We start from the raw sequence: 13299 nt of genomic DNA, 5'->3' as shown, positions 1-13299 counted from the left end.
CTTCATTAAAATTAAAAACAGCTGGTCTTCTATAGATACTGTAAGAAAATGAAGAGAGAAACCACAGACTGAGAGAAAATATTTGCAAAGCATATACCTGAAAAAAGACTTATTCCCAGAATAAATAAAGAATTCCAAAACTCAATAGTAAGAAAACAACCCAATCTTAAAATTGGGCAAATAATTTAAGGAGAACTTCACCAATAAATATATATGGATGGCAAATAAGCACATGAAAAGATGTTCAACATCACTAGTGATTAGAGAAATACAAATTAAAACTACAATGAGGCCAGGGGCCCGTGCCTATAATCCCAACACTTTGGGAGGCCAAGGTGGGCAGAACACTTGAGCCCAGGAGTTCGGGACCAGCCTGGGCAACATGGCAAAAAAATTCCATCTCTACAAAAAATATAAAAATTAGCCAGGCATGGTGGCACTTGCCTGTGGTCTCAGTTACTCAGGAAGCTGAAGCGGGAGGATTGCCTAAGCCCAGGGAGGTCAAGGCTGCAGTGAGCCATGATCGTGCCACTGCACTCCGGCTCGGGCAGCAGGGTGAGACTCTGTCTCAAAATAAAAAAAACAAAACAAACCTACAATGAGATACTACTATGCACCTACTAAAGTTTAGACTAAAATTAAAAAGACTAACAATACAAAGTATTGGCAAGGATATGGAGAAACTGGAACTCTTATACAGTGCTGGTGGAAATATAAATGATATAAGCACTCTGGGAAAAAACTTCATAGTTTCCCAAGAAGGTAAATATATATCTACCATTTTGATCTATTCATTCAATTTCCAGTTACTTACCAAAAGGAAATGGAAGTATATGTCTACACAAAAACCTGCACACGAGTGTTCATAGCAGCTTTATTTGTGATAGCCCAAAACTAGAAATAATCCAAGTGTTCATCAACAGGTGAATGTATAAACAAAACAGTGGCATATCTATAGAATGGAATACTGCTGAGCAATAAAAAGAAATGAACTACTGATAAATGCAACAATATGGCTGAATTTCAAAATAATTATGCCTAGTGAAAGAAGCCAGACCCCCCTCCCACACATGCTGTAGGATTCCACTTTATTAAAATTGTAGGGAATTTAAACAAATCTACAGTGACAGAAAGCAAATCAGTGATTGCTGGGGGGTTGCTTAAGGGTTGTGGGTGGGAGTGGGGAAGGGAAGGAATATAAATGAGCAAGAGGAAAACTTGGGGTGGGTGGATATCCTCATTATATTGATTGTGATGATGGTTTCATGGTTATATTCATGTGTCAAAATGCACCAAATTGTACACATTAAATTATACATATTAGATGATAATTATATCTCAAGCTATTATAAAGCAACATAAAACAAAAATCTATGACTTCAAAGATTGTGGCCCAAGCTGCCTAAGGAATTGAATTCCATCTCCTGAAGAGAAGAAGGCTACAGAACAGACACATTTTGGAGGCAAGATTGCAAAATTTTCCTTTAAAAATTCAGTTTTTAAAATGCGGAGTTTGAAATGTCTGTAAACACGCAAGTGGAGATATCAATTAGGCGAGTGGCTATATCAGTTCAGGAAAGAAGTCTAGGATGATAATATAAATTTTGGAGTCTATAGCATATAAAAAGAATATTTAAAGTCAGCCTAAATGAAACAAATAGTGCTCAATAAAAATTAGCGGAATGAATCAAAGTTCTAAGGAGTTCACATTATTAACTTATTTCATCTTGACAAAAAACCCCAAAGTAGGAATTATGATCCCCACTTTATAGGTAAAGAAACTGAGGCTTAAAGGTGAGTAACTTGCCCAAGGTCACACAGCTAAGAGCTATATTTGAGGTTTGCAGTGAGAGCTAATAGCTGTTAGAAACAAAAAAAGATAATGTGAGGTTATTAGTGATGCTGTCCCTAAGCAGAAAAAACATGCGAGTCAGACATCCTCAGACATTAACTAATAAAATAAAGTAGCCAAATATTTAATAAACCTAGAAAAAATTCTCCAAATCCATAATTGACATGTTAGAAGCTTCTATTAAATTTTATCATGTTAACATCAATGTGATTTACAAGTTAAAGCAATTAAAATCTGTGCTACCCAGCTACTGTACTTGTGTCATTTTAAGCTTGCAGAAAGAAAAGGCAGGATGTTTTAAACTGGTTACCTCAACTGAAGTAGAATCTGAAGGGCATAGAAGTCTAACGAGGAAGAACTTTAACTGGGATCAAAATAGCTGTAGGAACTACGTTATAGCCTACTGGAGGCAAAAAAGTAAGTTCTATATTGGCATTTAGGGAAATGAACTACTAGGTAAAATATCAGAAGTTCCTAGTCTGGGAAAATGTCATTTAAATTTCAAGGAAATATGTTCCTTGAATTTTAATTCTAATCTTAAAAAAAAAAAAAGAAAACTTGGAAAGGTTAAAATACTACATCAAATGCTATAATAAAGATACAAAATTGGTGACATAAAAGGCCATTCTTTGTTATAAAAAAAAATGCTGTGCTGATAATGCCTCATTCAAGTGTAATGGAATATTGATACAGGACATTTTAGAGGTTTTTTCATTAAATACTATTATTCTGCCCACTGAAGTTCATTATAAACTATAATAATTGACAAATCTATTTATCTGATATAAAATCTTAATTTATTGAGGATCTTTAACAGTCTCAACAAATAAGTTCAATTTTATTCCAGTTATCTGCATCTTACTGCATTAAATAAAAAATAAATAGCTTAATAATTTTTTTCAAAGCCTATCATCCAGAAATGGTCAGGAGAAGACCAACGTCAATCAACTTTTCAAGAAAGAAAAGAAAACAACAACAAAATAAGATCAACAATCACATCACATCTCTTCCTATTAAAGGTTTGGGGGAGACGGGTCTCTATAGCCCAAGTTGAACAAAATGGTCAGTACATCACTAACAAATGGAACCTTCTAATTTTTGTTTACAAAAGCTGAGTTATTGTTATCTTGATTATGTTTGAGAAAGTTGAAGGAACCAATTTATTTTCACTATTACCTGCTTAGAATCTATGAAGGAAACCTAAAGTTTTCCAAAAATTCATTAGGATCCCAAAAAAGTACTGTAAGAACTTCAAGAATTTCATGAATTTATGAAATGAGTAGTTGTCAATGAAGTTGTGCACTGAAAAGTTCAATGAATACCAATATCTACCCAGCTGATGAAATATATCACCAACATCCTAGAATTCCATGTTCAAACTGTTCCATTTTATTCCATTTCTACTACTTCAGGTCACTATCAGCTCTTGCCTAAATTATTGTTGCAGTCTCTTAGTCCACCCTTACATAGACCACCCATTTCACCACACAGCAGCCAGAACAACACAAGTAAAAAAGTAAAGTTCAAACTTCTAACAGGTGCTTTATAAGGCCCTTTATGATCTGAACTCCTCATGTCTTCCTGGCTTGATCCTTTACCACTACTGTACCCACTCCCACCCAATATACAAATACCAAGAAGACATGTTCTCCCATACACACACTAGCCTTCAGCCATATTCAGCTATCTGCAGTCCCTCAAAAGCAACAGTCCGCCGGGTGCGGTGGCTCACGCCTGTAATCCCAACACTTTGGGAGGCAGAGGTGGGATGATCACAAGGTCAGGAGATCGAGACCACGGTGAAACCCCGTCTCTACTAAAAATACAAAAAATTAGCCAGGCATGGTGGTGGGCGCCTGTAGTCCCAGTTACTTGGGGGGCTGAGGCAGGAGAATGGCGTGAACCCGGGAGGCGGAGCTTGCAGTGAACGGAGATCGCATCACTGCACTCCAGCCTGGGCGACAGAGCGAGACTCCATCTCAAAAAAAAAAGCAAAAAGAAAAAAAAAAAAAAAAGCTGCAGTCACCCTGAGATGCTCTGCATATATGCTCCTTCCTCTGGATTGTACTCTCCTTTTTTGCCAACTCAGACTCATCCTGAAGTCTCATTTTAAATGCTGTGTCCTTTGCCACTGACTCAGTATTAAAAAAAAATAATAATAAATGCCAGGTTCTATGTGATACCTTCTTTGCACAACTCATTGCCACCTAGCCCCATCTGATGATCCATAATACCCTGCACTTGGCATCCACATAGCAATATTCACTCTGAATAATTAATTATTTTTCAAACTTTCTGTCCTAATCTAAGTTACCTGAGGGTAGGAGACAATGCCTTATTCACTATCATGTCCTTGGAATCTAGCTCAATGCTTGACCCATAATGGAAACTAAACAAATTCATTGAATGAATGAATGTATCATAAAAGGTATTTCATTCATAGAGGGGATACAGTTTTGAAAACTTTCATTAAAGAAATAGCATCAGAATTGATATTAGAATACGTTGATTTTTAAAAAAAAATAAGAAAAAGAAATAACATACCTGTCTTTCCAACTCTTGTCCTGTTATGCCAGCCTCTACATGAGCTGTCAAATTGTTCTCATCAACCCAGAGAATTCGATTCTGTTGCAAAGGAAGAAAGAAATCTGATCTCCGTGAACTACTAATATTTTCTCAGGAAATATAACTTCTTAATTCAAAGCAACAAGTGATAAGACAGTGATTAAGCAAGAAGGGTTCCCCTCAACCACCCACACTGGAAACCAAGTCCACTTATCCCAGACTATACAACATGATGACACAGTAACAAAGGCAGTATATTATACAGGGGTTGGCTTAAAACATAGACTCTGTCTTTATTCAGATGTTAATTTAAATTAAACTCCTTCTCTTACCTTAGGCAAATTATTTAACTGTTTAGGCTTATTGTTTCCTCATTTGTAAAATGTAAATAGCAATAATACAGAAAGTGTTGCCTACAATAATTAAATGAGATACTCCATGTAAAAAAACAGCATATACAGGTCCTGGCATTGTGCAAATACTATCTGCACTATGTTAACATAGCAATCATTATCTAATTGAAGAATATCAGAATATGACCATAAGATTAGAAAAAAAAATCTGCAAAGACATTTAAATATAGCAGATGGCATCCCTGCTTTATTTTTAATTCAAAACAGGGCCAGAGATCTCATGTACAAAACAAAGCATATCCCTGCTTTGGGCTCAAAAGAAGGAACTAAATTTCATCTGGCTCAACTTACCAAATGTATGACTGCCAATAAAAAATGTTATCTGGCATTCTTATTTGACCTAACTTTTACATATATATGAATTTTCATGAATTACTTTCTACTATTAAGAGCAGACTTCTTTCCCCTTTCTATCTGGCTGAGCAACTGGGTAACATATAGAACCTTCTTCTGGACCCCAGGGAAGCTTTCTTTCGACTTTCATATGCTCAATTTCACGGCAATAACTAACATAGATAAATCGACTTAATAACAAAAAGAAAAGAGCACAACAGACAATACAAAAACAGCAGTTGCTACCTACATTCCAAATCTGAACACATATGAATAACCGCACTGCTTAATTTATGGGGTTGTGAAAAACATTAAATAAGATGATGTATGTGAATGCACTTTTAGTTTTATGTTACATAAAACTCATAATTATACTCTCACTATAAGACAATAGTAATTTCTTTCTTTCTTTCTTTCTTTCTTTCTTTCTTTTTTTGAGACAGAGTCTTGCTCTGTCACTCAGGCTGGAGTGCAGTGACATGATCTTGGCTCACTGCAATCTCTGCCTCCTGGGTTCAAGCAATTCTCCTGCCTCAGCCTCCCAAGTAGCTGGGATTACAGGCACATGCCACCACGCCCGGCTAATTTTTGTATTTTTAGAAGGGAAAGGATTTCACCACATTGGCCAGGCTGGTCTAGAACTCCTGGCCTCAGATGATCTGCCCACCTCACCCTCCCAAAGTGCTGGGATTACAGGCATGAGCCACCGCACCCGGCTGACAACAGTAACTTCGATACAACTATGGTATAATCAGGTTTTTGGTCCTTTGGCAGCTAAACAAAAGACAGTATTATTAAATTGCAGAATGAAAAGACAAAGAATTTTTAATCTGATGGTACCTTATGTATACATCTTCTCCCCCAACAGACTGGCTCTTGAGGCAATTACATACTCATTCTAAATATATACCTTGTAGCTACCAAGAGTTCAAACATATCTTTTGGTAGAAAAAGGAAATTAAAAGCAGCAGAAAAAAACTTCATAGGCACTCACAGAAAAACCTAAAGAAAACATATAGGCTACCCTATTACACCCCATATACACTACCAAATCCATGTTAACATTCCAGAATAAGCTATTCTTCAGCTATCTTCTGAGGAAATAAATTGCCTTTTCTTAAAATCTGGGATAAGGAGATAGGTTAATGGGGAACTTTACAATAAAAGAAGTGCTCACCATCTGAACTTGATCAATTTTAGCATCACTAAAAGTGGGACAATCAGCTATTACACACCTCTATTGATGTTACGTGACACTTTTTTAAAAGCACATTACCATCTATGAGGGATTCTTGCTGTAAAAACAAAACAAAACAAAAGGCAATGCCTGAATCTAACTAGACTTTATATGGAAGTTCTATTTAGTGGACATACAGGGCTTAGACAAAGAGTTAAATGACAAGCAGCAGCAACAGATAAATTCAAAATATGACATTCTATACCACAAATAAACTTGTTTATTCAAAAGTCTATAACATTCAAAAGGAAAAAAACAGGGAGTAAGAGGAGGCTTTTACATAAAGTGAGACTTAAGAGCTACAATGGAAAGCTAATGTGAGCCTTGTCTGGATCCCCATTTGAACAAATGAACTATAAAATAGACATTTTTTATATTGAAAATTGAATGTAGATAACTACTAAATAACATAAAGAATTACTTTTGATTTTGCCAGGAGTGATAATAATAGTTATGTGAGAAAATGTCCTTTTTAAATGAGATGATACAGAAATAATTATGTGTAAAGTAGCATTGTGTCAGAATTTGCTCTAAACTACTAGAAAAAAAAGAAAGATAAAGTATGGCAAAATGTTAATAACTATTTATCTAGAAAATGGGTAAACTATTCTCTCTACTTAGGCGTTCGAAAAAAGTTCAAATTTGGTAAAATAGCATGAAGACACATACCTGAGGGTAAAAGTAAACCTATCTTTTGGAGAACTGAATACAAGGGTAAAATGTAATGATGAAATACATTTAAAACAAAATGGATATTAGATTCTTTTTTCTTTATTGCCCAGGCTTGAATGCAGTGGTGTGATCTTGGCTCACTGCAACCGCCTCCCAGTTTCAAGCAAGTCTCATGTCTCAGCCTCCCAAGTAGCTGGGATTACAGGCACACGTCACCACACTCGGTTAATTTTTGTATTTTTATTAGAGATGACATTTTCCTATGTTGGCCCGGCTGGTCTCAAACTCCCAACCTCAAGTGATCCACCCACCGCAGCCTCCCCAAGTGCTGGGATTACAAGTGTGAGCCACAGTGCCCAGTGGCTAGATTCTTTTTTAGTGACAATTAAGGTGGAGCCAATAAAGACAATGTTTTAAATATATTTCAAATTATTAAATACCATTTGTGAAGTGTCCAAAGAAATAATTGTTCTTGTCTCATCTGCAGGACACATCAGGCCATATGAAACACTTGTTCCTCCTGCCAAAATAGGAAACAACAACTTTTATGTTTAAATATTCTGTTTTTAGCTATATTTCTAGGGCAAATCCCTCATATCAAGTACACAGATAGGGCCACTAGAAAAGTGATACCTATTAATACTTTGCAAAATACAATTTGCCAATGCTAACACACTAAAAGCAAACTCACCTTTATTTTATGCTGAGTGCCAAAATGAAGCAATATTATGGAACTGAAAGCAATGGGCTATGGCTCCATCCCCTGGATATGCCACACCCAAGTGAGGCCCCTAGCAATTTGTGGAACTCCAAAAACATGATTAGAAAAGTTCTAAGCTGATAATTACTGAGGAGAGGGAGCTTAAAAGAAAAAAAAGACTCATCCTATACAACTAGAGACATCATTACTTCCTACCACAATTATGAGATTCATTTATCATTTAAAATAATCTTATATTCTTATACAAAAAAGCTTTAATAAATTAGAAAAGAAACAAGTTTAAAATGTCTAGATTACAAGGTATTTAAAAACAAATTTAGATGTTTTTGGTGAAAAAGTGATTTTAATATAGAATAATACATAGAAGTATTTAAATATATTGTTGTCTTAACATTTATTGTCAAAGGAAAAATGCTTTCTTGATACCATTAAAGAACAATACAATGTTCTCTGTTCTTAACCAGATCTAAATCATCATATATCAGAATAAATTCTTGACTGATACTTCCATAAGCTCTGCATGAAAGAAAACATGTGAAAGTCACCTTCCACAAGAAGTACAAGGGGTGTTAATCCGTAAGGTTCAGCGTAACTTTACAAAGTGAGATCATGCAGTGTCGGTTAAAAACGTGATGCCTGTGATCAGTAACTACTATTTGCTTGTTACAGTCCTTTGGAATTAGAAAAATATTTCATAATGAATGGCATTTTAATGCCTTTTTTGCATGAATTCAACAGAAAGCATCAGCTGAAGAGGGAATATGGAGCTTCTGGAATTGTTGGGAGTCTCATCACCATTCCTATGCTAATCTCAAAGGTTTATATAGGACATATTTACATTTAGCTTTTGAAAAAGAAAATTATCTCCACAAATATACAGGTTAAAAAGTAACTACTAAAGCAGAAACATTTTCTTATTCAGGCATTAAATCACAGCTTCAACTAGGACCCATAGAGGAAAAAGCCGTGAACTAAGGTATACCATGTCTCAAACAGTTTAAGGAATTCTACTTAGAACACAAATGAGCATCATCGACCAATTTGTTAGAATAACCACATCACAATTACAATAAGGTTTGTTTTCAGTAGGGTGATGCAAATATTTAAAATACAAATATTTTAAATAGAACAAATTTACATATCAAAATTCAAAAGGCACAATACCTACCACCAATTGGTATGATACAAAGGTTGTATTTGCAAGCTAGATTCACAATCTTAACTACATCATCATGGCATGCTGTTGAAGAAAGGGAAAATAAATTAATTACAGAGGCATGAATAAAATCTGATAACCTTGGCAAATAAGAACCTATGAAATTCTTTATCAAAACTTTTCCTTCATTTATTCACTCATTAACACAATGAGTTGAGTATTAAAACACTTTACCTTTTTAACTTTTCATTTTGAAATAATTTGACTTACAAAAAAGTTACAAAGACAGTACAAGAATTTTCCTTCATCTTACATCCCCAGATATCAACATCTTATGTAGCTACAGTCCAACTATCAAAACCAAGCAACCAACACTGATACAATACAATAAACTAATCTACAGACCTTATTCAAATACTTCCAATTGTCCTACTAACGTCCTCTTTTCTAGACCAGAATCAACTCGAGGATCACACCCTGCATTTAGCTGCCTTGTGTCTTCTTTAAAAATAGGCATTTCCTTAGTGTATCTTTAACTTTCATGACCATGACAGTTTTGAAGAACAGTGGTCAGTTATTTCATAGAATGCCCCTCAGTTTGGGTTTGTAGATGTTTCCTCATGATTAAGTTCAGGTTATATATTTTGGGAGTAATTCCACAGAAGTGATGTTGCATCTTTCTCAGTGCATTACATCTAGAAGCACATGATACTAACATGTCTCATTTCCAGTAATGTTAACTTAATACATCATTTGGTTAGGCCGTGTCACTAGGTTTCCCCACTATAAGGATACTGTGTTTCTTGCTGAAATTAATAGGTATTAATTGTTCAAATAATTTATTCAATATTCAATATTAATAGGTTCAAATATTAACAGGTATTAATTGTTCAAATACTTATTAACTTCAACAAGAAACACAGTATCCTTATAGTGGGAAAACCTAGTGACACAGTATTTACATATTTTAGACTACATAAAATTCCATGTTTCTCATCATACTTTCACCTAATTTTAGCACCATTGATGATTTATTGTTTAAACAAATGTTTGCAATATTGCACAAAATACACTGCACACAAATTCCTTTCCTTTGTACAGAACTAAAGAGTTCTCTTTATGCTTTCAAAAGTTATATAAGTAACAAAAAACTGACTGGAAGATTTTAAATGCCAAGCAAGAGGTACTAAGACTCAACTTGACTGGCAATAGGACATTAGTGGAGGTTCCTAAGGAGGGGAACAAGATGGCAAAGAGATTGTTTTGGAAAAGTCAATCTCCTGATATAATAAGAGATGGCATGCAGGAGTGAGACTTGAGGCAAGAAAACTATGCAAAACTCCAGTATTAGTTGCTAAGAGCCTAGGGACTCAGCAGGAAATAAGAATGCTGAGGAAAGCAAATGAATATGCATTTATGAATGCAAAAATAGTTCTATAAAAGTTGCAATTATCTTTTCTAAGGTTTGTGTAAAGCTAAGAAAACATATCACTTGTATCATTCCAATTTTTAATAAATATCTATTTTCAAGCTTTTGGATTAAGCTTATAAAGCTTGCTATCTGTGGTAAATTTACTAAATAGAATACTCATTAATTAACAATTCACAAAATACCCAAAGATGTCTATTAAAAAATCTTCAACAAGGCAAAATTATCTTCTAGGAATGTCACCTAATCAAAAGGCTTCCTTAACTATGTTATCTGAAACTGCATCCATCCCACTACGCATCCTTGTTCACGCTACCCTCTTACATGCTTTTATTCACAGCACTTAACACTAACCAATATGTTACATATTTATTTGTGAATTATCTGTTTCCCCTCAGTAAATTCTATGGCACTTGAGAGCAGGGATTTTTTTTTTATTCACTGCTTATCCTCAAGTACCTAGCTTGTATTTTCACAGTCCTAAAGTTCTGGTGTTTAAGCCAATGAAAATAATGCATAAACACTAAATTTAATAAGTGAAGTAACTGTCCTTACTCTTAAACAAGCCCCAAGCATCCTATTAAGCAACACATAGAATTCCCATTCAGATCAAAGCCAGACTTAAAGACAACTACAATAGATTTCCTAGTTGTGTGTGTGTGTGTGTGTGTGTGTGTGTGTGTGTGTGTGTGTGTTTTGCAAGAATGAGACAGCCACATCCACTCTATGGAATACCACATTGCCTCAAATTTCTTCATTGTCTCAAAACGAGGCCTCCTACAAAGGAAAACTTGGACTTCATCGCCAGTAGGAAATTTACATTAAAATTAAATAAAGACCTCAGTGACTTAATAACTTGTTGGGAAACTATTTCCAAAGAAGTCATTATACTAGGATATTGAACAGAATAAAACTATAAACTTGATTCATCCAGGAATACACCATTCATAGAGATTCTTGAAGTATGGAAGAAGCTGGCAAAAGGATTATTGAATTAATCTCCCAAGTGTGTATGGGAGACTTAAAGGGGCAAGAAACATGAGGCATGAAAACCCTTACGGTTTCACAAAAACCTAGATATACACTGAGAAGGAACTGATTTGGAAATTGAGATGGAAAAAAAGTGGAAGAGCAATGGTGCAAGGGAACCAATAAAATGGGAGGGATTTTACAAAGCAAAGAAACTTTTGTGAAATATTGTTTACTACATCTGAGTTTTTGAGAATATTTGGATTTCTTAAAGCAAAATGTACTTCCACTATATTATCTGTTTTTGTTTTTGTTTTTTAAGAGATGAGGGACTTACTAGTCCACGTTAGACTCGAACTTTGGGCAAGTGATCCTCCTGCGTCATCATTCTGAGTAACAGGGACTACAGGAACACACTGCCAAGCCCAACTCTCTCAGTATTTTAATGTTGAAAGACAGGAAGGAAATGCCTAGAAGGTACACTTGAAAGTTCTTATTAAGATACATCAAAGGATGGCCTATTAGGTTTCTTGTGGGAAGTGAAAATTGATAAATTTTGCTTTCACGTTTTCCAGTAATAAACAGAATAAACCTTCTCCAAATCTTGGTAGAGAAGTAACCTAAAGCTACTAAAAAACAGGCAGGCAAAACAAAAATATTTCTTCTATTGGAGAATACCTTTTCCTCAGGAACAGTTAAAATTTCTATACTAAACTAACAGAGATGAAAGACTTATTTAATAAATATTCCAAATGCATAGAATAATATACTAGTATCAGGAAAGTAATTTCATCTCTGCTACATATGCTCTTGGATTTTCCTCCCATGTATCTCACCTGCCTCTTGCCCCCACATTAAAGTATAATTTTTCCCTCAGACAGTCCCTCCAAAGTAGAAGGATCTCATTTAAGAACTGAGAGTCCATGAATGATCCAATTTATTAAAAAATAAAATACGTACTCTGAAAAGGAAGATCTGAAGATAAAATGAATCAGAAAATCAATAGAACTCTTTAAAAAATGCAATAATGGACAGCAAGGAACACTATACCTGTTCTGCTTTAAATTACCTGCTAAAAGAGATGGGTAAAAAACCTCAGATTTATACTCACTAAGAGTAAAATTACAACACAAAGCTCATCCATCCCCCGTCCCAGCCAAACGCTAATAATTACTCAAAATTTAATTATTCATTTCAAACATAGTATGCATATATATAATACATAAACTTGTTTGACCAGGCTTTTTAAAGCTCACAGCTGATATCAACAAATTATTACTAATATTAGTTTGCAGTACTCAATTATATTAATAATTCTATATATCTGAATGTAACACTGACACTAATTTCATGAAGCTTCCAAATTATCCAAAAATACATTTTTCTACTGACATCTCAATAAGATCATTTACATTTGAAATGATTATTTAATTATCAGCAACAAAATGAATTGTTAAAACCATTAGTTCAGAACAACCAGGTCAAGAAAGAGCTTCAAGACTGTTACGTAAACTCTCTTAAAAATACAGCAATTTGGCCGGGCGCGGTGGCTCAACCCTGTAATCCCAGCACTTTGGGAGGCCGAGGCGGGTGGATCACGAGGTCAGGAGATCGAGACCATCCTGGCTAACATGGTGAAACCCCGTCTCTACTAAAAAAATACAAAAAAAAACTAGCCGGGCGTGGTGGCGGGCGCCTGTAGTCCGAGCTACTCGGAGGCTGAGGCAGGAGAATGGCGTAAACCCGGGAGGCGGAGCTTGCAGTGAGCCGAGATCGCGCCACTGCACTCCAGCCTGGGTGACACAGCGAGACTCCGTCTCAAAAAAAAAAAAAAAAAATACAGCAATTTATATTTTTTACAACTCATATGCCAAAAAGTACATATTTCCAATATTAAATTAACTTAAAATTTAGCAATACATTAAATTAATGATACAAGGAGGGGAAAACTT

The 13299-nt window shown here is 35.1% G+C and overlaps 1 protein-coding gene across 2 annotated transcripts in view; it reads right to left on the bottom strand.

Moving 5' to 3' along the window:
- AGPS (alkylglycerone phosphate synthase) overlaps positions 1 to 13299 on the bottom strand; it is a 168070-nt gene that overhangs the window by 103872 nt on the left and 50899 nt on the right. For both annotated transcript variants that reach the window (XM_025404941.1, XM_025404942.1), the window contains exons 6-8: positions 8962 to 9033; positions 7513 to 7592; positions 4397 to 4477 (exon numbers count right to left, since the gene is read on the bottom strand). In XM_025404941.1, the coding sequence (XP_025260726.1) occupies positions 4397 to 4477; positions 7513 to 7592; positions 8962 to 9033 (233 nt within the window). The remainder of the gene's footprint in view (positions 1 to 4396; positions 4478 to 7512; positions 7593 to 8961; positions 9034 to 13299) is intronic.

Source organism: Theropithecus gelada, chromosome 12, assembly GCF_003255815.1.
Source record: "Theropithecus gelada isolate Dixy chromosome 12, Tgel_1.0, whole genome shotgun sequence".
In the NCBI taxonomy this organism is placed as follows: domain Eukaryota; kingdom Metazoa; phylum Chordata; class Mammalia; order Primates; family Cercopithecidae; genus Theropithecus; species Theropithecus gelada.
The sequence above is the reverse complement of the archived record's forward strand: the minus strand, read 5'-3'. Positions and strand labels throughout refer to the sequence as shown.